Below are 26,589 nucleotides of genomic sequence, written 5' to 3'. Positions count from 1 at the left end.
TACCATATATTAAAGACAGATAGGTAAGAACTGATCCAGTCATCCTATACAATAACATGAGAGATTTCTGAGATACATGTATTAAAGATTATGCAAGTCTTTTAACATTGTGCATACAAAACATTTTTGAGAGAGTCCCTTTTGTTACAGGAATTCATTATTTTTGGCCCATTATACATGTATTTTGTCTCACTTAGTTTATAGTTTCAATATTTTTTAATCTTTTTACTAAAGTGGGACTTTAGTCAGGTTTTTTTTTATTTCCAACATTACCAAAAGAAAAATATCACAAATATCAATGCAAATATATAATTTAATCATTCAAAGTCAATATGCCAAAGGTTAGTTAGTGAATACCATCATTGTTAATACAGGCAGCAGATATACAAAATAAGATGTACAGTCATCATTTTTATCCCTGATCTCAAGATATATGTAGAAGTATGGAATGTTTCCTCAAAACACACTAGCTACAATTCAAAAAACATTATATAGTCAAAAGTAATTATTCGTTGTAAAGTTTCAATCTTCACCTGAAATCACTTAGAACACACTCATCATGTCAAAATGTCACCAGCTGATAACTGACACAGATATTAAGGTTGACAACAATGAATGTTGCATACATATATTACAAAACTGGCCTGTTTTTCATGTCATACAGCCATGTTATCAATATTCTAAGATACATGTGTAATAACACTATTGTCATGTCATAAATTAGTCATCTTTAGATGATGTCACATCATTGTCTCCAGTGTGAACAAGGACTGTCAGAGAGGGTTTATACTCCCTGAGTGGCAAAAAATTTAAGTATGGAAAATAACAAATGGCAGTAACTCCTATATTGTGCAAAAGAGAGTGATGGTTCTGGTGCACTGCACTTCTCCTCATCAAGATCTATCTACTTATAAAGTCTCATGTTGATACCTCTTATCACTATGCACTGGACAAAATTTAGAAAATGAAAAAAAAATAAAGGGAAATAATTCCTAAATTATGCAAAAGAGAGTGATGGTTCTTTTCCACTACGCTCCTCCTTGTTGAGATCTATCTACCTATAAAGTTTTATGTTGATACCTCTTATAGTTTATTTTGTTATGCTCGGCAAAATTATTATGGATGACAAACGGACGGACAAAGTGGCGACTATATGCTCTCCCTTTGGGAAGCGTAAGAATGTACTGCCCATGTAAAGAATAATCAAAAACAGAAAAATGGAGAATTGGGAAGTGAATTGGAGAATTTTCTCTTACTTTTAAGAATTGTAAGTTATATGATAAATAGAATCTTGCATTCATGTTCAACTCATTCATGTGATTGACGTATGTTTCTTGACTAGGACACACACAATGACACTATGTTTTGTTTATAACTCATACCGGTGGTAATATTCAAATTGCTGTGTTGTTAATCTACATTTTTGTTTCGTTTATTTCCAAAACATGAGATAAAAAAATTATGATTATTTACACCATTATCAGTTCACACAGGCTTAGGCCCTTGGGCTGATATCAGGTTCTCACACTGATAAAGGGTGTGATATCTAATAGTCATATAATGACTTCTAAATCTCACATGACATATCAAGTGATTGAACTCGTTTAATAAATTCCATAACATATTGATCATTAAGATCCTCATTTACTACTTTTGGTTCAGTGAAAAAAAAACTTTATTTATCAAGGTATTGACTATTACAGAAACACTATCGAGAGAGCACAAGTAATACACACGAAATCACTACAACCATAGTAATACTTCACACACGATATTGCACACAAATGATTTTGGTATATGTTCCTTAATTTAAATAATAGGTCTATTGGTTTCACTCTCACTTATTTACTGATGTCAAAACATCTAACACATGTACATCTTGGACCTTTAAAGTTGGACAATGTCAATTTAAATACACTTGATAGCAACAACACTTATACTACAGACAAAAAGAAGAATTTCATATGCCTTTTTCCTTCTTTATAAAGATAAAAATTCCTCTGAATCATAAGTCTGAATTGATAACCAGCCATTTAATATAGTACAAGCATCACTGAATTCCTTCACCAGCTTTTTAAGATTTTCTAGTAGTCATATCTAAATGCTTGAATGAGACAACAATACCAACTGCAGCAAACATATCAGGGTAGAGTTTGTCCTATCAAACCAGAGATATTTACCAATATCTGTCTAATGTGAAAGATAACCGCTAAAAAATGAAATTTTGGTTAAAAGGATGAAGACCAACTTATCCGTTCACAGTTTAGAAAAATGGAGCAAAAATAATTTTAAAAAGGCATTAGATAACCAACTGTATAAAAATGACAATGTCCAACTCTTCAAAGGAGGTAATCAGTGAGATCACAATAAATAGTACCAGATCAAAAACAAAAAGACATGTATATATAAAAAAAGAGACATTAAACATCACCTTCCCATTGTTTGTTACATATAAATAAACAAAAATGATGTTAGGCAGCAGAGATTTCTTATGTAATACAGTCAGTGGAGAACAGTTATGATAAATAATACATACAGAGTATCCCTGTAACGAGGCAGCAAGATTACAAACAGCTTACTAAGGTCAATCACAGCTAAATCCTTAACATTTGTAGGTGACCATTATTGACTTACACATGTAATAATGCCACAGAAGTCAAACATCAAATAAACAAGTAAATCTCAGATCTGATATGTATAAGGTATGTGAAAACTAATTAATAATCAAAGCAAACCAAAATATATTCAAAATTTTTTCTACTTTAAACAAATACATCTGAATGATACAGAGACAAAAATGGTTCTGAATGGAGATTATTACCCTTTGATATATCAGGTATCTGCTTGAAAGAAATACATTGCATAGAATTTTTTAAAATCAAACATCAACACATTCACACATGGTGTCCTCACATATCAATGTATGTCAAGAATATACAATGTATTTATTTATATTGAGCTAAGAGATACACAGATACATTTTTTCAACAGTCTTTCTACATCTAGCACTTTGCTTTTATTTTCTTAAGTTGAGATTTTATAAAGTTTAAAGATTTTCAAAAGAGTAAGCAAGAATTGATCATGATAGAGCCATGCACCATGTTTTCATAATGTAGTGACTCTCAACATGTATCCTAATTAAATATGGACCAGTTTAACTGAAGTATTCTTACGTTAGTAATTTAGATCATGTACAAAATTCTTGCTATGTATTAATAGAGCTGGACTTAGCAGCAGTTGTTAAAGTTAATACATGATAACTCATCAATGATTGGACAACTCAATGTCTAGGGATAGGTGGGTACTCAAAGGCTTCTTTGCGGGGGCAGTTTCCTTCATCATTGTTATGGTGTTTCCTGAGAAAATGACCACTGGCTGAATTGTCCACACGATCCTGCCTAGAGTAACAATCTATTGGAATAAAATCCTTATCTAGACAGATCTCCACTTCAAATATCATGTCAAGTCCAGTTGCCTAAACATAAAAGAATAAATTGCTTTAAGATGGATTTTCAGGAAACATGTTAATTAACAGTAAGAAATTGTAAATGTACATATATTGTTTTCATTGTGATCATATACACATTCGTGTCTAGAGTGACAAAACATACAGAGATTGTTATAAAACATTTTTGATATTCTTATATCTTCCATACAACAACATAGGATGGATTTTTTTGTCTGTACTGAAGTGTCTTCAGCATCTATCGGGCAAAGGGATTATTGAGACACCACCGCTCTTGATTTAGATTTATAACTTTGTATTTGTTTTATATTCCATGTATAAGATATAATTTATAATATTTGTGTCTTGATAAAGGGGAAGATTGCCTAAAAAATTTGACAATGTTTGTACTGTCGCTATTACTTCATTGGCCATATATAGATATATATATAAAATAATAAAATTTGAAAAAATTCAGCTTAGTAAAGCATAAGTGCTTTTTTATATCAAATCTTCAGATGCTTTACAATTAGTTTTACTACCTCAGTAGATATATTTATATAATTAATGCAAACACCAAATTTAACTATAAGCATTAGATAGTGAGAGATTCATGTCTTTATGTTATATTAATATTTGAATACTGAAAGTTTCTAGCACTGAACCAGCAGGAACTATGAACTATCATGAGACTGAATTCACTGTTTTCACAAACAAGGTACATCTATGGGGTCATCTTTCCAGCCATGTAACCTCTCTGTAATTAGATTCACTGTCCACTGTCATCTGGCATAATAAGATAACTTATAAATTAAAAAAAAAAAGCTATTAAACATGGAGCTAAAATGTTATAGATGGCTTAGATTATATGTTTTAAAACATTGTAAGATGTGCCATACAGAAAAGTCAGATTGGAAAGATAGTGAATGTGAAGAATACTGGCAGGAAGAACATAGAGGTTTCTTTGTGTTCTAAAGCTGTGGTTAGAGAGGGTTGGTAAGAATGAAGGAAAAAATAGGATGATTACATAAAGCTGATTTCTTGTTAGGAAATTAACTGAAGCAGTAGATAAGCATATAAAAGGATTACTGAAACTTGGATAAAGATACTTACAGGATCTTTTGTACATTCAATGACGACAGTCTTGTTACCTAGTTGTCGCTCCAGGGCAAACTGTATCTGGTCAAGCTGCAGAAAACAGGTTGGGATCATCAATTATAGTTCAACTTATAATCAGTTACAATAATCCTCGTACATTTCTCCAGTAAAAATGCAAACTAATACTGGTATTCAACTACAATTAACATTTTTATTTAGTATCATGGATTTAACAAGGTTTTTATCATTTTTATTATTCTTTTTAAGCTACAGTTCCATTTGATGTATGTACTGTGCTCTTTGGGATCGTGGTATCTACAGTTAAGTCGTTCTCCAGCTCTTTCCTCTGTTGGAATAAGAATCACATAAATCATCTGATCACTATGTCATCTGTAGTATCTTAAACTGTTGTTTCAAAGTAAGGATAAAGGCAATTTGAAAATACCTCTAATTAAAAGTTAATTGTCTACTATCCTGGTGTATGGTTGATAATGAATGAACTAAACAGCATGTTTCATAAAAATCTTAAAACTTGAAAACTATAGGACTGAAAAAGTCACCACATCATTCTCTCATTCATACTACTTAGCATTATTCACGTCAGATGAACATACGAGCACCAATAATAAGGCCTCATATGGGTACATCCTTGTTAATCACTATTGGTCCTATTAACATGCACACCTGTACATCTGTATATGGTATTATGACCCTAATAAAGATTGATTAAATTGGTTGAACTGTATTTGCGCAACTGAGTCTGCCCCTTCCTTGTTAAGGACACATTTTTTTCCCATTTATGTGACAGGCAATAGCATAGCTATCTACCTCTTTCAATAAGAAAGATTATAACACGTGTTACATTAGCACCAAAACATTCAAAACTTAATCTTAACTAGTTGTACTTACTCTGTAGTGTGCAGTCTTGCTTGGCAAGATGCCCATATTCTGAAGTAACCTGGAAAAATACATTTTTTAAAATTTATATAAGCATATATAACATGTCAACCATGTATCATTATCATGACTGATATTTCAGACAATGAGGTGACCTTGTCTATTAGACCAATTATGTAGTAACATGCATTTCACAAATTTGTGGCAGACAATGGCAATGGTGTGAGCTACAGGAGTGACCAGTTTCAGATATAACATCACTGTGACTGACAGTGTAGTGACCTTGACTTCATTTTCAGATATACATAACCTTGAATGACAGTGACTGAAGTTTCATATAAAATGTATCCTTCACCGATAGTTTTGTGACATAAATAAACATAAACCAAATGACCTTGAATGACGGCAATGTGACCAATGCTCAAAAAACCTTGCCTCAAATTACAGAAATCAAATTAACAATACCAATATTGAAGGTATGTGACCTAGCCTCAAATGCCAAGTCTGAACTTACTGAAATCAAATTACCTTGACTGGCAATGGTTTACCAAGTATCAAGAACCTGTCCTGAGGTTAAATGAGTTATATGACCTCAGCTGATGGTGAGTGTATGAAGTTTCCCGTATGAACTATACAGATAGAGATATAAATAACCTTGACACAAAGTTGACAGACCATGGTTTAACCTTGAATCTCAGACCTGACCTGTAGTTACAGATGTCACGCAGCCTTCACTAATAGGGGTGTATTAAGGTATCATTTCATGTTTACTTACTTGGAAGCGCTGAACTTTTCCATAAGTTGTAGGCTTTTTTGAAAGTACAAAAACTCATTGGCAGTGGCAGGGAGGGTGGTAGCACAGCGGCCATGTTTATCCCATTCATGTTTCCTGTAAAAGGGTAATCATTTAATTATAGAAGAAAAAAATTGTATCTGATAAATAGTTAAACATGCATGTTAATGTTAATGTCCAGCCTGCCAATGTCACATCTCAATCCTCAGGGAAATGAATTGATTCACAAACATAAAAAGTATTATACAGATAGCAAGTTGTTTAAAACAAAAATGATTTACTGTTTCTATGTCTATTAATGATTATTAACAAATATTTTTCTGTTCTTTTATGAAAAATGGTTTTACATATTTTACACACCAGAAGGAACTTTCATTTGTGTCTGCAAAGATGTTTGGCCACAAAATCTCTAGTTCTATTATTAATGGCTGAAATAAGAAAATACAGAATTTATCAGAATGCAAAGTTTTTAAAAAATATAAAGTAACCAATGACTGACTATCTTATTTAGTTTACAAATTTTCTACATGAAATTCAAATAAGATTTCAAGAAAGATTTTACAGTTTATAGAAAGTTTTAATGTCATCAAAACATTTTCAACTTGTTTAAGTCAGGACAAATAGGATCTGATTATCCTGGGATATATTCAGACAAATATTTTTCCCTTACAAATTCTATATATAACTCAACCTTAAGCAAGGTAAAATTGAATGGCTTTGATATCTCGCATCCTGTCGGTCCCTTACTGTGTCCTTTCGTAGGCCTGTAAAGAAACAAAATTATTCTTTTCTTTGTAAATAAAATATCAATGTACTGGTATCAGTATTACTGACTGTTTACACAATATTGATTCCTCTTCACCCTAAGATGCAAAAGACCCAAATATGTACCCATTCCCCTAAGGATGCTTCTAACCCAAATTTGGTCGAAATCTCCTGGGCCGTTCATGACTAGTAGCATTTTGTATAATGTATTATGTGAAAATGAATTTATTGTTATTTCATCCCTTCCAAACTTTAATACATGGACTGTAAAGTACCTAATAATTTGATTTTCAGTTTCTCCTTACAACCCACTGAAAATGAGTATCAATGCATTCAATCCTAAGAAAGATGTGATCTATCAGTTTCTTCCTCAATCAACAGAAAACTTATTTATAACATTCATTTTTCTACTCTAGTAAATGACCTAGTACACAACTTCGCAGTTTATATCAGCTGGGGTATCACAAGATAACAGAAGGACTTCCTTGTTCATTACAGGCGAGATAATGCTTACATAGACAATAAGGAAGTACTGCTACAGGAAAATAACACTTGTCTTTTTGAGTACTTTTCTGAAAATTGATATTTGAATTTCCTTCATTGAAATTACAAGAACAATAAGTCAGTGATGATCCTTGTCACAATTTGAAAAGTGATCAACATTACCACGTACTAAAATATTTTAATTTTGCCAAGTTACAATAATTTCAATATGCCATTTTCCAGTCCACTGATGTATTGATTGATCAGGTTTACAATGTTGATATAATTGGTAACCTTTGAACACAATCTTGCATCATATACCAAGCTCAGCAAATCCATGAATACAAAACTCACCAGAGTCCATGTATACCCCAAGTTTTCACTCCGGAGGGAATAACACACATGTGTCCCTGAAATATGACAATACCATTCATTTCATTGTACATCTATAATTAAAACGATGTTTCTGCATAACCAAAGGAGGAATCTACCATTCTGTCACAAAAAGAAACAGATTCCAGATGGTACGATGAGTGAAATACTGAGTTAAGGTTGATAACTTAATGATGGTAGATAAGATGGATAACATATATATCTTGTGTGAGACAATTATGTACACTGTATGTAACTGTGATAACATATATATCTTGTGTGAGATAATTATGTACACTGTATGTAACTGTGATAACATATATATCTTGTGTGAGATAATTATGTACACTGTATGTAACTGTGATAACATATATATCCTGTGTGAGATAATTATGTACACTGTATGTAACTGTGATAACATATATATCTTGTGTGAGATAATTATGTACACTGTATGTAACTGTGATAACATATATATCTTGTGTGAGATAATTATGTACACTGTATGTAACTGTGATAACATATATATCTTGTGTGAGATAATATATATACACTATATATCTTGTATGTAACTGTGATAACATATATATCTTGTGTGAGATAATTACATACACTGTAAGTAACTGTGATAAAATATATATCTTGTGTGAGATAAGTACATACACTGTAAGTAACTGTGATAACATATATATCTTGTGTGAGATAATTATATATACATAAGTAACTGTGATAACATATATATCTTGTGTGAGATAATTATGTACACTGTAAGTAACTGTGATAACATATATATCTTGTGTGAGATAATTATGTACACTGTAAGTAACTGTGATAACATATATATCTTGTGTGAGATAATTATGTACACTGTAAGTAACTGTGATAACATATATATCTTGTGTGAGATAAGTATATATACATAAGTAACTGTGATAACATATATATCTTGTGTGAGATAATTATGTACACTGTAAGTAACTGTGATAACATATATATCTTGTGTGAGACAGTTATATATACATAAGTAACTGTGATAACATATATATCTTGTGTGAGATAATTATGTACACTGTAAGTAACTGTGATAACATATATATCTTGTGTGAGATAATTATATATACATAAGTATATATCTTGTGAACTGTGATAACATATATATCTTGTGTGAGATAATTATATATACTGTAAGTAACTGTGATAACATATATATCTTGTGTGAGATAATTATATATACATAAGTAACTGTGATAACATATATATCTTGTGTGAGATAATTATATATACAAGTAAGTAACATATATATATCTTGTGTGAGATAATTATATACACTGTAAGTAACTGATAACATATATATCTTGTGTGAGATAATTATATACACTGTATGTAACTGTGATAACATATATATCTTGTGTGAGATAATTATATATACTGTAAGTAACTGTGATAACATATATATCTTGTGTGAGATAATTATATACACTGTATGTAACTGTGATAACATATATATCTTGTGTGAGATAATTATATATACACTGTAAGTAACTGTGATAACATATATATCTTGTGTGAGATAATTATATATACTGTAAGTAACTGTGATAACATATATATCTTGTGTGAGATAATATATATATACATATATATCTTGTGTGAAGTAACTGTGATAACATATATATCTTGTGTGAGATAAGTATATATACATATATATCTTGTGTGAAGTAACTGTGATAACATATATATCTTGTGTGAGATAATTATATATACATAAGTAACTGTGATAACATATATATCTTGTGTGAGATAATTATATATACTGTGATAACATATATATCTTGTATATATATATATCTTGTGTGAGATAATTATGTACACTGTAAGTAACTGTGATAACATATATATCTTGTGTGAGATAATTATATATACATAAGTAACTGTGTGTGATAACATATATATCATATATATCTTGTGTGAGATAATTATATATACATAAGTAACTATATATCTTGTGTGAGATGATAACATATATATCTTGTGTGAGATAATTATATATACATAAGTAACTATGATAACATATATATCTTGTGTGAGATAATTATATATACATAATATATCTTGTAACTATGATTATAACATATATATCTTGTGTGAGATAATTATAACATACACTGTAAGTAACTATATTATATGATAACATATATATCTTGTGTGAGATAATTATATATACTGTAAGTAACTGTGATAACATATATATCTTGTGTGAGATAATTATATATACATAAGTAACTGTGATAACATATATATCTTGTGTGATAATATATATATATATATCTTGTGTAACATATATATCTTGTGTGAGATATTATATACACTGTAAGTAACTGTGATAACATATATATCTTGTGTGAGATAATTATATATACTGTAAGTAACTGTGATAACATATATATATACTTGTGTGAGATATATATCTATGTGACACTATAAGTAACTGTGATAACATATATATATCTTGTGTGAGATAATTATATATACTGTAAGTAACTGTGATAACATATATATCTTGTGTGAGATAATTATATATACTGTAAGTAACTGTGATAACATATATATCTTGTGTGAGATAATTATATATACTAAGTAACTGTGATAACATATATATCTTGTGTGAGATATATTATATATATACTGTAAGTAACTGTGATAACATATATATCTTGTGTGAGATAAGTATATATACATAAGTAACTGTGATAACATATATATCTTGTGTGAGATAGTTATATATACATAAGTAACTGTGATGACATATATATCTTGTGTGAGATAGTTATATATACATAAGTAACTATGATAACATATATATCTTGTGTGAGATAATCATATATACATAAGTAACTATGATAACATATATATCTTGTGTGAGATAATTATATATACATAAGTAACTGTGATAACATATATATCTTGTGTGAGATAATTATATATACATAAGTAACTATATATATATCTTGTGTGAGATAATTATGTACACTGTAAGTAACTGTGATAACATATATATCTTGTGTGAGATAATTATATACACTGTAAGTAACTATGATAACATATATATCTTGTGTGAGATATATATACATACATATATATCTGTAAGTAACTGTGATAACATATATATCTTGTGTGAGATAATTATATAAGTAACTGTGATAACATATATATCTTGTGTGAGACAATTATATATACATAAGTAACTGTGATAACATATATATCTTGTGTGAGATAATTTTATACTGTAACTAACTAATTAAACACATTTCAGTCCTGGTTATATCTTTACAGTGGCAGTCAGATAAAAGGTAACTTGTAGTTAAGACTTCCTTATGACCTTGGAGTAATGTTGAAGTATGTTATTTTTCCTGGAATTATACTTTTTCCTGGTTGATGTTTTAAATACAAAGACTGTAAGTTTGGTAGTATTTCCTACAAGGTATTTGCCTTCCTTTAATCTTGATATTGTATAAATATACAAAAAAATATGCTATTTTAGAATGACAATGTACAGAAATAAAACTATGAAGATTTATTTTTCAATTTCTGTTAGATGGAAAAATATAAACATTTCATTTAGATAAAGAACTTGTAAACTGAAGCTTCTTAGAGAGTACATGCATATAATATCTCCAGTACAGTTTGGAAAAGAATCATTGTCAGTGGTTTTAAAGTTAAGACTTACAGTGGAATTTGCTCTGCTACACACAGCTGTTGGCCATTCTTGTGTGAAGATGAAGCGGTCCCAGTCATAACTATGGCAGGTACTTGGTCTGTAAGGGAAGAATAAGAGGTCAGGATGCCATAAATGCAAACTTTTGTTACACACTGTAGATTCATTTTTAATGACTCAGTGTCAAAAAATCTCCTTCCACTTACCAATGTGCAGATAGATAAACACTATACTCAAGGTATCATTACAGTAATAACAAATTGGTGACACACATTGATCCTCCTGTTAGACACTACACATACCATCAAATACCATCTACAATGATCCTTACAATGATAACTATGGTGTCCTGTTAGACACTGCACATACCATCAAATACTGTCTACAATGATCCTTACAATGGTAACTATGGCGTCCTGTTAGACACTACACATACCATCAAATACTGTCTACAATGATCCTTACAATGGTAACTGTGGCGTCCTGTTAGACACTGCACATACCATCAAATACCGTCTACAATGATCCTTACAATGATAACTGTGGTGTCCTGTTAGACACTGCACATACCATCAAATACTGTCTACACTGATCCTTACAATGATAACTGTGGTGTCCTGTTAGACACTGCACATACCATCAAATACTGTCTACACTGATCCTTACAATGATAACTTTGGCATCCTGTTAGACACTACACATACCATCTACAATGATCATACATAGGTGGCCTCTATAGAGAGATTCAATTACTATGAATTACATTACATATGGAGCCAAAATATGACTTTTATAGATAGGTTAGGACAGATTTTACAGTACTACATACATGTATATACAGCAGTGTGAATTTTGGGTACTTCCTTTTTAGTACTTATATATAATTATGTTACACAATTACTTTTCACATATATAAATCACTGTGAATTTGTTCTACTCTCTCTTTACTTACCTTATACAATTAATCAAAGAAATCAGTAATACCACTAAAACAGCATGTGACACCATAGCGACACTAGCAATTCTGTAGTAAAAGCCTGGAATAGAAATTGATAATTCTCTTCTGGTTAAAAAGTATTCACAGAGAACACATAACAGTAGTTCTCCTATCCTTTAACTGACAAAATGAAAAGAACAAGTGTTATATATATACAAAGCCAACTTCCTTAATTCCTAAGTATACCAGGAAAATATTGAACTTCTTCCTTGATGATAAAACCTGCTTACACGGGCAATAAAAAAATAAATACAATATATGATAACATACCAAAGTTTTAAGGTAAAATATATATATTGCATGTATATATATATTTGTAAATTAATGATTTATGTATACTTTACTTATATTAACCATTTTAAAGAATACACATGTGACTTACTGAATTTTTACTAATTCTGTGATATCATTATTTTATTCTGTGATATATTTGTCTTATTTATGATATCAACTTTTATTTCATGCACTTATTGTATGTCTCTTAATTATACTGTGATTATTGTATATTTGACCACATGTGAGAAATGTCATTAAGTCAATGTATAATTAAAAAAAATAAAGTTGTCTATTATTATTATATACCCATGTTATGTATAGAAGTATCAGTTGACAATCATAAAAATAATCATACTAGACAATGAAAAGAAAGGCATTGTAAAGTAAAAATGTCTGTGATAAGAATTATCATTTCTAACCTTCCATACTATGTGCCATCCAGTGTAAATGAGTCAAGAGATCTAAGAGGGAACTTGGTGCCAACCATTGTTTAGTCTTTATTTCGGTAATTTAAGTCGGGCGACAGTTCCCCCGTGAGTCAGTATTTTTTAAAAATAACTAAGAAGATATTTCTGAGTGGAAGACATCCAATATGTTTGACATACAAACCAACTTGTCATTAAAGAACACGATTCTAGGTGGTCCATTCTCTTAAAATATGACTGATACAAGTAGCAATTTCCTCCATTTCGGTAGTACAATTCCAGTTCGTCCCATTTCCGTAAATACCCCAACCGGATATATTTCCCAATTTACAATCAGAATTCAGACAATAGCTTCAAGAGCTAATTACCAATATTCGAGGAATTTTTGACAAGGTTTCAAAACTTCCTTCTATGTTATTTGAACAAATATGTATATATGTATGTTTATGTGAATAAAAATTAACTAGGCCTTGCATAAAGCATAAAGCAAACTACGAAGCGATGAATGCAGAGATAAGCGGAGTGGATTGGGATGAAAAGCTCTTGGAAACAAACTCGGTAAATCAGAATTGGGAAATATTTCACAAAACTGTAGAAGAAACAGTGAACAACCACATACCCTGCAAAGTGATAACGAATAATAGACATACAGTAGGTGGCTACCCAATAGACAGGAAAACAATCCAACTGATAAGAAAGAAACACTCTCTATCTAAGAAAGCAATACAAACAAGGAATCCGGACATTCAAAAGGATTATAAACGGATAAGAAATAAGGTAAAGAGAGAAACCAGGAAAATAAGAAAGGCGTTTGAAAATGACTTGTGAACAAGGGCGAAGTCCAACCCAAAAGCTCTATGGAGATACATTAAATCAAAATCAAAAAAAGAATCGGGTATAGGGGATCTATATACCAACCAACATGATAAAAATCAGAAAACCAATGATGATAAAGAGAAAGCAAATATCTTATCAGAGTTCTTTCAAAGTGTCTTTGTTAAGGAGGCAGATGGAGATGTACCGGAGTTGGAACAGAAGGAAGTTAAAGTGGATATGACAGAGTTAGAAATAAAAGAAGGGCAAGTTATTAAAGTGCTACAACAGCTGAAGATAGATAAATCCCCAGGCATTGATAATCTACATCCAAGGATCCTGAAAGAGACAGCAGTGTCAATAGCCAGCCCACTCACTTACATCTTCAACCAAACTTTGAAGAAGGGTCAAATCCCAGATGACTGGAAAAGAGCACAGATTAGTGCAATTTATAAGAAAGGTGATAAATGTGAGCCAGGGAACCACAGACCTGTAAGTCTGACTTCAGTTGTGTGTAAATCTATGGAAAAAATTGTGAGGGATCATATTATGGTACACATGGACGTCAATAAATTGTTTACTACAAGACAATTTGGTTTTCTGCCAGGAAGATCCATATCACTCCAAATGTTAGAAGTAATGGATAAATGGACCGAAGCTTTAGACAAAGGATACTCGGTGGATTGCATTTACCTAGACTATAAAAAGGCTTTTGATACTGTCCCCCATAACAGACTTCTGAATAAGCTGAAGGCATACAACTTTTCACTACAATTGCTAGATTGGATAAGCAGCTTCCTCACATCAAGAGAACAAAGAGTTACGGTGAACGGAAATCATTCAGCGTGGTCAAAGGTGATGTCAGGTATCCCTCAAGGGTCAGTGCTCGGACCAATATTATTCGTAATTTTTGTGAACGACCTACCAGATAAAGTCAAGTCATCAATTTTCTTATTTGCAGACGATACAAAGATATTCAATGTTATAACTAGTGAGGAAGATACCAAGATACTTCAGGAGGACCTTATCAATATGGAAAAGTGGAGCAAAAAATGGTTACTGGAAGTGCATCCTCAAAAATGTAAATACATGCATGTTGGTAAGCCTAATCTGAGTGAAACCATATATACATTGAACAATACAGTGCTGGAGAATTCTGAATGTGAAAAAGACATTGGTATCAAAGTAGACTCAAACCTATCGTTTGAAGATCATATAAGTGAGAAAGTCAATAAAGCCAATTCCATGTTTGCCATGCTTCGGAGAACTTTTAACTTTATGGACAAAAAATCATTCCTACCACTTTATAAAACCCTAGTGAGAACGCATCTAGACTTCGCTAGCTCGGTATGGTTACCTTATAAAATAAAAGATATTGAGAGAATTGAAGGAGTGCAGAGAAGGGCAACAAAACAACTTCCAGGCCTTAAAAACTTATCTTACGAGGACAGACTAAAAGAATTAGGATTACCAACCCTCGCTTACCGCAGGACAAGAGGAGACATGATCGAGACATACAAGCTAATGAGTGGAATATATGATAAAAATACAAACAACATACTTATAAGCTGGAGCAGCACTGCAAGCAGGAGTAGCAACAGGACAAACTCAAACAAGATCTACCCCCAGAGAGCTAGAACAAAACTTAGGCAACATTACTTCTCTCACAGAGTATGGAAAGTATGGAACAACCTACCAGAATATGTAGTCAACGCACCCAACACTAACACATTCAAAAATCGCCTGGATAAACAATGGAAACACCAGGAGCTGTATTACAGCTACAGAGCAGATATAAAAAAGAATGGAAGTGACAGAACTACATTGATTAACAACAACGAGTCCGGTGAAGAGGAATTTTAATTCCTGTACTGGAAATCAACTATAAGTAACTATAAGTAAGTATATGATTCATAACCTTGTGACATTTTGATTGTACGACTACTTTAAGTTATTAAACAATGCCTTTCGAGTGATGTTGAACAGTTCAATGTGTTGTCGCCATATTATGTTTACGAAGAGTCTTACAACGTTTATAAATTTGAGAAAAAAAGTAGTTAGGTTTCATGAAAAGATAACTCACACACATGCAACAGTCTTCTTCGTGACCAAGTGATTCGTATGGCAGTGCATCAGCTGATGTGTTTGAAGTGTTTTGATGGCAGTTTGTTTTGAGTTAGTGAAACGCTTAAACCGGACGGTCTACCGAAACATTTTAGGGACATTGACTTTCTCCACTGATATCCGATTTCTCTGCTACATGTCCTGAAGTTTCACAACACAAGCACGTGTGTCGTAAGCTTTTGTAATACATCGATACCTCTTCAACTAAATAAGTGATACCGATCACAACAAGTTACTTTAACATATTGTAGCTAAGGGTAAGTGTCATTTATTGTACTGTTCTACTTGTGTTGAATATGGGACCTGTCAACTCGTGTATTCGTAGACAGTTTGATATAATTTGTAGCCATGTAGGTCTGTCATATTACTAATTATAAATGTGCTGCGAGACTTATACATATGTGTGCATGTGATCGAGTGATTAACATCGCGTTCTTTGTTCGATATTTGAGGAACAGGACATGCCACTTCCGTGTTGTCAGGTCCCTGTGCAGTAATTGTTAATTGGATGTTCCTGTCCAAAACGGGAGATTTGACATCTTTATGCATCATACTGTGTATACAAAATTATATTCACTTCTTTAATGAACAAAGAAAAGTAGTTATCCCATTTGTCTCAACACTGATTTTGGGGATTTAAATTGTTGAGTCCTTTACTCACGCTTTGTGGGACTCGTCCAAATTTTGGGGACCCAAAGTATCTCCTCACAAGATTCATCAAAATTTTGAAAGTAGTATTCTTGACTCAACAGAAGAAAATGATTTACAAATGTTAATTGCCTCGGGTATAGGAAATTTCTTTATATTGCATCACTTTTGACGTTTTCATTAATGTTGAATGGTTTTGTTTCTTCTGTTATTTATGATGGGCAACTTCTTAAGATACATCAACTGACTTCCTTTCAAGACTGACTTAACTAATTTAATTATTTATTGTCATTTTAAGCTCGTATTTAACAGACAGAAGCAACTCCAGGGCTTCTGTAATGTTGAAGTAATATGTGTACTGTAAAAGAGAAATGTTTGAAAGATGATAGTTCTTGTATTGAATATTTTAACAGAAGTTTATTCATGACATTCAGAAATACTGGGCATAGGTTTGTGAAGAATATTGTATATAAGAACAAATCTCAATTCTTCAGGAGTGGTAAATTGACAAAATATAGGAGGAAAGGCATAATGTGTTAGAAATAAATCTAATTGTTATAATTGTTCAAAAGTTAGTTTTCCACCATCAGTTACAATACATAAGAAAAAGAAGAAAAATTGATAGTAATACATAATGAAATAAAAGCAGTAATTATGATCTCTCATTCATCAATGCATTATAGTGTGCTGATAATTCTTGTTCCTTTATCATTATTTTTTTGTTTTGTTTTTTTAGGCAAATGTCTCAAGTCGTTTTCAGAAATGTTGTGAAGAGTATATTCCAACAGGCAGGAAAATATTACGCATATCAATTGAAACATTGTGTGAATTATTGCACCAGAGAAACTAAGTGGAAGGGCAATCTATCCACAATGAAATTAGAAACTCCAAAGTTTCACAGTATGTTTACACCAGAACTGAAGGAATTGATTAGTGTTTTTGAAAGACACAACTATGAGCTGAGGATCGCAGGAGGTGCAGTGCGAGATCTGCTTCTGGATATTTTGCCATCTGATGTTGATTTCGCCACCACAGCTACCCCTGATCAAATGATGCAAATGTTTACTAAAGAGGGCATTCGTATGTTCAATGAAAAGGGAGTTAAGCATGGTACAGTCAGTGTTCGAATCAATGACAAGGTGAGAATTTAAATCACTTGTGTACATGTATAAAATTGTATTAAGTTCTGATTGTTGAGGGTAAAAGAGGGTGTGTCTGTTAAAATAAAACAATTTATACAACAGATTAGATGAATTATGACAGCAATGAGAGATTTTGACAGATGATCCTAACATGTAGTTTCCACACTATAATACAAGAATTACTCTTTTGGAGAACAATGAAAAAAAATTAGCGACCATCCTATACATTGTTATCCTGAAAAAACAACTTTGTTGAAATTTGTTGCTAGTTTAGATCTGATTTAGCATCCTCAATTTTAGAAATTGATCCAATTGTTGTTCTTCAAATACTATAGAACCTTTAAGCATCATTTGTGTAAACATTTGGGAAGACATTAATGCAATATTTATTATGTTCTCCTGAAATAGATTTCCATGTCTTGCTTGTATGTATTAAATTGTAATAATCTACACTTTCCTTTTGATGACTAGGAGAACTTTGAGGTGACCACGCTGCGTATTGATGTGGTGACTGACGGACGCCGTGCAGAGGTTGAATACACAAAAGACTGGCTTATTGATGCCAATCGCAGAGATCTCACAATCAATGCCATGTTCCTAGGTTTGTGAAATTGCAGAATTTTACATGAAAACAACATGTTGTGTATCTCCTTTCTCCTGGTTATGTCCTTGTGTGCCATGTGCAAGTAGATTTAATCATGTATTGCTAATAATGTTTGAAAGGATTATCTGCCCTTCTCATTGAAATATAAATGTAATCGTTAATCATCGAAAAGGAATACATTAATCTTAGATCCATTCAGAGATCCTTGTGATAAAGTGTCATTATATTTCTCTCAAAGAAAATTGAAATGACAATGATGTAGATACCAGATATAACAAATTTTTACACATCTTAGTTGGTTGGACTTCTTGCAGGACTTTTTGTAAATGTATTTGACATTACTTTAGATCTGATATTTGGGAAAGAGGATTCTTCTTAAAAAGATAATTAAATAGTTTGTGAGAAAAAAAAGAAGAAAATAACATGACTATGATTATACCTATAATGAGCTATGTTGAAATATTCAGGTGCATAGGTGCAAATTTGTAACTAAACACTGTCATTTTGATATTACATTTGTAAAGAAAAATTTCTTTGGCATGGAAGAGGTGACTATTGTTCTGCTCTGTGGTATTAATTTTGATAGGCTTTGTGTGGAATAACCCCCTTATGTTGACATTTGAAGTATCAAAAATATCTGTTAGGTTCCCAAGATTTCATAAAACATTTTAAAACTGCTGGTATTTAGAATCTTAACATCCAGCATTTCTCCTATATAAATAGCATTAGACATATTACTGGATACAGCTTTACAGTTTCACAATTACAATTATTTGTGTCATGCAGGGTTTGACGGCACAGTCCATGATTATTTTAGTGGTGTACAGGATCTTCAGAACAGGAAAGTTCAATTTGTCGGGGATCCAAAACAGAGAATACAAGAAGATTATCTCAGGATTCTCCGCTATTTTAGGTAAGCATTGATATGCAGGTTGAAAAATTTAGTACATAACCATATTTTAGGCATGTACAAAAACCAAACAGTGTTGTATCTTTCTGGTGCTAGCTATAGGGAAAATGGAAATTGTGAAATTGTAATTTGGCTAGCCCACATCTTGTTGACATTATGTCTCTATGTTTTTATCTCACTTAACCCAGGTGATGTTATGTTATTTATGCAATGGCATAACGTTTTGACAAAATTGTTTTTTCTGTATGTTCTGAATAATTTATACAGACCTTCCATGAAGTGAAGATGCAAAGTTGTATAAATGCAGATGATGAGTTCCATATTTGGTCCTCCAAGCTGGTGTTAGAGAGGTGAAGCCCTCCAAAGGAAAATAGTGTTAGATTTTGAGACCTTCCTCGTAATTCCTTGTTGATTATGGTTAGATGGAAGAAGTAATTTGGTATGGTGAATACATGAGCTAAAGGAATTCTGTGTTTATGTAGTGAATTTCATTTATGGTGCAGGTGAAAGATGTGTTTAATTCATGTAATTTGACAGATTCTATGGGAGAATATCAGAAAGTCCTGATAACCATTTACCAGATACGCTGAAAGCCATTGCTGAAAATGTGGGAGGTTTAAAGTGTAAGTTTCCTCTTGTCATCCCAGATTTGTAATTTTGTTATTAAATTATGAAAATATGTCAGGTTTGAAGTATTTGAGACTTGAAAATTTGATAATTACTTACTGATTAAGAAACTAAAATTCTCTGTTTGAATATTTTTATAGATTTTATATAATTTTAACATACTCAAGTTGAATTCTTGAACATGTTTTTTCTGTTTCTGATTCAACCAAACAGTTTTTTACATTTGACTTCAAATTATTTATATGTTTGTGGAAACAAAATATGCATTTCATACCAAAACTTCTCAATACCTCAATATATTGTTCAGTAGTTTAAGGACATACATTTCAATTATTTTTAACATCAAAATGTGTTTACCTGCTATTGTAAATGTTATTACAATTTAACATGATCTCTTCCATCAGTAGTGTTGATGTAGAAGAGAAACATTGAAAATACATTTATAAGCTCGCTTTTTCGAGAAACACTGGCAGATCACCTGTATTTTGTATTGAATACTGGAAAGATCTACTGAGGACAATGTTGATCTGTCAACCAGCTGTATATTTTAACAGAAAAGAAAATAACATTTGGAAATAATCATCAATGATAAGATAGTAGGCAGTACACAATCATACTGTACTTATTTGAGGGAATATTTCAACAGGTATATCTGGTGAGAGGATTTGGACAGAGCTGAAGAAAATACTCTGTGGTAACCATGCTGCAGATATTCTTCCTCTTATGTATGATGTTGGTATGCCACAATACATGGGTAGGTTCTCCAGGTTTCAACCTTGGGTATCAGAATAACAATCAAAAGCTAATGGGTTCGTACAAATTATGGTATTAATATGTAAAAAAAAAAGAAATACTAAACTGCAGGTTATTTACCTTATACAGAATGAATTTCTATTTGAAAAATTGGTTGTAACCTAGTCCATTATACAGTGACATAGTCAAATATTCAAACCTATTATGATGTAATCTAGCTGATTTTGCATTCACCAAGCCCATTTCACTGGGTTATTACTTTAATGCTATTTTCTTGTTCATTATGCAGTAACATAGCCCATTATGATTTAACCAAGTCAAGTATGGTGTAACATAGCCTGTTATGATGTAATCTTGCCCAGTATGATGTAACCTAGTCTAGTATGGTGTAATGTAGCCTATTATGCCATAACCTTGCCCAGTATGGTGTAACCGAGTCTAGTATGGTGTAATGAAGCCTATTATACCATAACCTTGCCCAGTATGGTGTAACCGAGTCTAGTATGGTGTAATGCAGCCTATTATACCATAACCTTGCCCAGTATGGTGTAACCGAGTCTAGTATGGTGTAATGTAGCCTATTATACCATAACCTTGCCCAGTATGGTGTAACCTAGTCCAGTATGGTGTAATGTAGCCTGTTATGCTATAACCTTGCCCAGTATGGTGTAACCTAGTCCAGTATGGTGTAATGTAGCCTGTTATGCTATAACCTTGCCCAGTATGGTGTAACCTAGTCCAGTATGGTGTAATGTAGCCTGTTATGCTGTAACCTTGCCCAGTATGGTGTAACCTAGTCCAGTATGGTGTAATGTAGCCTGTTATGATGTAATCTTGCCCAGTATGGTGTAACAGAGTCTAGTATGGTGTAATGAAGCCTATTATGCATTAACCTTGCCCAGTATGGTGTAACCTAGTCCAGTATGGTGTAATGAAGCCTATTATACCATAACCTTCCAGTATGATGTAACCTAGTCCAGTATGGTGTAATGAAGCCTATTATACCATAACCTTCCAGTATGGTGTAACCTAGTCTAGTATGGTGTAATGTAGCCTATTATGCCATAACCTTGCCCAGTATGATGTAACCTAGTCCAGTATGGTATAATGTAGCCTGTTATGCTATAACCTTGCCCAGTATGGTGTAACTGAGTCTAGTATGGTGTAATGAAGCCTATTATGCATTAACCTTGCCCAGTATGGTGTAACCTAGTCTAGTATGGTGTAATGTAGCCTGTTATGATGTAATCTTGCCCAGTATGATGTAACCTAGTCTAGTATGGTGTAATGAAGCCTATTATAACATAACCTTCCAGTATGGTGTAACCTAGTCCAGTATGGTGTAATGTAGCCTGTTATGATGTAATCTTGCCCAGTATGGTGTAACCTAGTCCAGTATGGTGTAATGTAGCCTATTATGATGTAATCTTGCCCAGTATGGTGTAACCGAGTCCAGTATGGTGTAATGTAGCCTATTATGCTATAACCTTGCCTGGTATGGCGTTACCCGGCCCTTTTTGATAAAATCTAGTTCACTACCTGTACATGTATTATGAAGCTGTGCTGATGATTATGATGTAACCAAGCCCATTATGGTGTTACCTTGCCCAATATTGTTAGTTATTCTGAATTTGAATTATTTTACAACAACCTAGCCTGTTTTACTGTAAATCAGTCAATTATGATGTAGTTCACCTCTGTGATATTACCCATGATGCTTTGGATTTATCTATTTTGTTGTAATTCAATCCATTCTAATAGAACATATCTTTCACCCATTATAATGTAATTCTGCTCATTATATTATAATCCTGTCTGTTATACTGTAATCTTTTTAAAATATACAGTAACCTTGCCCATTATGGTGTAATTCTGTCCATTATACCCTAATTTTGCCCTTTATACATTATATGTCATTTATCTTATACTGTATTTAAGTCCATTGAGGAAAGCTAGCTGATGATGCTGTAACCTAGTGCAGGAGACCTTTTGTCAATGACCTGGTATGTTGTAGTTAGGTCCTTGTTGCTGTAACTAAGTTGTGCTGTATCCTGAGCTGTTTTACTACTTCTACTTAGCACTACTACAATACTTTCAGGTCTGCCAACCTCCACTAATCTAGACCACTTCAAGACGGTCTGTCATAACTCAGAAGGGCTGCAACCACTGCCTGTCACAAGGATGTCTGCTTTGTTTAACAATGAACAAGAGGTATATGTTTTGTTTGGTTGGTTATTTGGTTATTTGAGGGACAAGATCATATGAATACTCTGCTTAGACGATGTGGCTTCTCCAAAAAATTCACTGAAATATCATTACCTTCAAAATGATAACTCTCCTCAAAGTCACATGATGCTCTCAATGATACAAGTCTAAAGTACAATAAAGATCTCTGTCTATTGTGTTTTAACATGAAGTTTTAGGTTTTTACTTCATCTAGTAAACAAGATTTTGCAGTTTTAATGGAAGATGAAAAAATTTAATGTCTATATTTCGAAACATTTTGTCTTGTCTTCAAATTGATAGACTGATAAAAAATTGTCAAAAGATCAATGAGAAAAGTCCAGGAGTAAGTGGATTTTTTGATACATTAAAAAACTTAGAGAAAAAAACTTTCTTCTAAAATACTGATAATTAAATGTAATATCCAAATGAACTAATACTATACTTTGATCAATAATTTACATTGATAAGAATCTGCTGAATTCCAGGTGTATGATATGAACGAGAGACTCAAGTTATCTGCAGATGAATTGCGCCTAGGATTATTTATAGTGGAAAATCGTCATCTTCCTGATGGAGGAAACCCTATAAAATTTTACAAGGACTTGGTATGTGATAGTGTAGGACAACAGCAAAAGACAACAGAAAGAATTTGTGAACTGATGAAGTATAAAAGTGAGGGGAAACTATGTGCTGATCCCTCCCTATGGACCCCACCCCCATTTCCAGTGCGAGGAGCTGACCTTTTGAAGTGTAATGTGAAAAAGGGACCTCATTTACACCTTGTATTAAAAGAACTTAGAAACATATGGAAAGAAAGTGACTTTAAAATGGAGACAGCAGAGCTCCTGCTAAGAATAGAAGATATTTTACCAACTCTGCCAGAATTCCCATCAAAAAAGAAGTAATTGTAAAAGTGTTATGAAATTTTAGTGATGGACAAAAGAAATGAAAGAAAGATGACAACATGATTTTCTTACAGTCATTGTGATAGTTCTAATAATTTATATTTCATTTTTTTATTTATGTCTCCTTACGTAGAAAAGTCACAGAGATGAAGATCTACAGTTTATAAAGCATGACTTTATGAGTACAACGTCAATTCATCCTTTTTTCTCCAGTTAGCCAGTCAGAATGAAATGAATTCTCTTACATGTAAATCTAGGTTTCAGAAATAAAAAAAAAAAGAACTCAGCTACACAAGTGTCTGATATTCTGATTGAATATAATCACTATAGTAAGCTTAAATATGATCTTTTTTGTTAAAAATACTGATGAAAGTTTCTTTCAGAATATATTCATTATGGAGGTTTTAAATTAGTCCTTCACAGCTATAGTTGAGTTTAATTATTAATTAAATCACAACAAATCTGATTTTCCAATATCCAAACAGTGTAAAGAAGAAGACATATTGGCTTTATAGGTGTTAAAGTTACTCTGGAAATCTAATTTTTGTTTTCCTGGGAACAGGAATTTTCAAACATGTGTACAGGGAAGGTACACAGCATTAAGTTTGAAATGTTACTGTTTGTGAATAAAACGTTCCTAAATGATTACATGATCTCTGTTCTATATGTTACACTTTCTATATAGTATTTTACTTGAATTTCCATTTGATAAGTGAATTATGAAATGAGTTGAATTTTTTTGTAATATTATTGTGAGCCTTTTGTGAGCTTACATGAAAATTTGTGAAAGAATCACTTTTCAAATGAAAACAAGTTAAGATATTTTTTATCAGATTTTCGATTATTCAGGCATCGGCTGTGTAACTATGGTCTTGCATGTTGCAAGGTCAGATATATCTATCCTTTCAAGCTATTTGATTGGTGAACACGGTTGTGCCCGAGGTTTACAATAATCCTGCATGTTTGTTAATTGGGTTGTAGGTTTTTATCTCATCAGTAAACAACTCGCACGGGAAAGCAGCACTATTTGTTCTCATTGGTATGTTGGTAATTTACTGGAACATCATATTCTTTAATATTATTTCATCTTTGATTTTGTTTCTAACTTACATCTATCTGTTGGGCTTAATTTTCCTCACAATCTATTAGTATCTTCAGTGTCAAATTACAATTAACAGAAGGGATTTTGCTAATTTTAGACCTTTGGATAAGCTTTTGTAATTTTCACCTAAGTCTATGGATGATTATAAGATTCAAGGGAGTTAACTACTTGTCCAGACATTTATATTATTATGGAGAATTACATGCGGAACCATACGTAATGTATATGTTGTAACTTTGATGGACTTGTAGGACATATAACAATGAATTACCAGAACTTCCTTCAATCAAATTGAAGGAAAATTCCTATCATTGGAAAACTTCAGACTTGTTTCGAAAGTTTTGCTGAAGTTTTCTGTTGTAATTTATATAGAAATGCATCACCAAATCAAGCAGCTGATTCAGGTTATTTCTAATAATTTATTGACATTAAATTCCAGCAATGTCACTTATAGATTATTTGTAATATTTGATATTTAATTAAGGGATAGGTTCATGTATCTTAAGTAGTATTATGGAGAATCATTTACCAGTTGATGCTTTTCTTATCAGCATTTCACTACTACACCAAGTAGCCACAGTGTTGGGTTAATGTCATATGTATTTTTTGGTTTATAGTCACTTACTTTTATAAAGATTTCCCTGACTCACTGATGTAATTGAATTTACCAGTTTTTACAGAATTTACTCTATCTTAACTCTGATGTTAAATTCTAACTGTGCATCAAATGCTCTCGGCGCTCTCTTGGTTTATGTATGACCGGGAATATATACACTTAAGGGAGGTAACTCTTTCTTCCTTGCAATTTAGTTTATCGTGAGAGCGTGTGTGTGTATATGTTAGATATTTCTTCTCTTTTTATTTCTTGGAACTTTTCTTCCGCTGTACATGCGGCATAAAAGAAGCAGAAGAGAGAGAGAAAAAAACCACACACGCCAAGTTTTTGTTTGATACCCGGACATTTTCAATGTAGCTCCTTTTGCCACAAGTAGGATATTTCTTCTCAAAATTCCCTATAATTCGCTTGCTAAACGTTCGAAAAAGCATAATAAATCTTTACAATCTTAATCTTGTACTCAAAAATAAAATCACAAAATACCATTATAATTAATGATCACATGGAATTTTTATTGGAATTGTGTATAAAGTATTAGGAAACCAGTGGTATCTTTTTCATGCGGAGTACGACATTAATGAAAATGGAAGTATTGATTACTGTTCCAAAATGGACGTATGGTTTTGTTATTTATCATTTAAAAATAAAATTCCGGATGAAAACGAGTTAGGTTGGTCCATCTTTAAGTCACGTTTTGCTTCAGTGATGATATCAATTGAGATTTTACAGATGAATCAGTAAAGAATCATGAAAATGTCAGATTTTAATCATATGTTAATATATTCTAAATGTTTTAATAACAAAATTAGATAAGCCGTTAGTTATAGTTTAATAGTCATACCTATGAAATATT

General features: G+C 32.1%; 2 protein-coding genes across 2 annotated transcripts; one reads left to right on the top strand and one right to left on the bottom strand.

Annotated features, from left to right (window-relative positions):
- Positions 1 to 297: 297 nt before the first annotated feature.
- On the bottom strand, positions 298 to 16,227 carry LOC132549047 (ribonuclease Oy-like). The gene is made up of 10 exons (XM_060212945.1): positions 16,163 to 16,227; positions 12,521 to 12,605; positions 11,581 to 11,668; positions 7,836 to 7,891; positions 6,925 to 6,997; positions 6,594 to 6,661; positions 6,216 to 6,329; positions 5,453 to 5,501; positions 4,559 to 4,633; positions 298 to 3,475 (listed from the first exon to the last, which is right to left on the bottom strand). Exons 2-10 carry the CDS (start codon positions 12,574 to 12,576, stop codon positions 3,281 to 3,283), a joined length of 774 nt encoding a protein of 257 aa, XP_060068928.1. The 5' UTR covers positions 12,577 to 12,605; positions 16,163 to 16,227; the 3' UTR covers positions 298 to 3,280.
- Positions 16,228 to 16,325: 98 nt separating this feature from the next.
- Positions 16,326 to 24,663, top strand: LOC132549048 (CCA tRNA nucleotidyltransferase 1, mitochondrial-like). The gene is made up of 8 exons (XM_060212946.1): positions 16,326 to 16,460; positions 17,588 to 17,990; positions 18,465 to 18,594; positions 19,384 to 19,510; positions 20,045 to 20,130; positions 20,781 to 20,888; positions 22,986 to 23,098; positions 23,599 to 24,663. Exons 2-8 carry the CDS (start codon positions 17,592 to 17,594, stop codon positions 24,016 to 24,018), a joined length of 1,383 nt encoding a protein of 460 aa, XP_060068929.1. The 5' UTR covers positions 16,326 to 16,460; positions 17,588 to 17,591; the 3' UTR covers positions 24,019 to 24,663.
- The last annotated feature ends 1,926 nt before the right edge of the window (positions 24,664 to 26,589 follow it).

The sequence above is a fragment of the Ylistrum balloti genome, unplaced genomic scaffold (genome assembly GCF_031769215.1).
Source record: "Ylistrum balloti isolate Yb309-2 unplaced genomic scaffold, AGI_CSIRO_Ybal_v1 Utg370040, whole genome shotgun sequence".
Taxonomy (NCBI): Eukaryota; Metazoa; Mollusca; class Bivalvia; order Pectinida; family Pectinidae; genus Ylistrum; species Ylistrum balloti.
The sequence above is the reverse complement of the archived record's forward strand: the minus strand, read 5'-3'. Positions and strand labels throughout refer to the sequence as shown.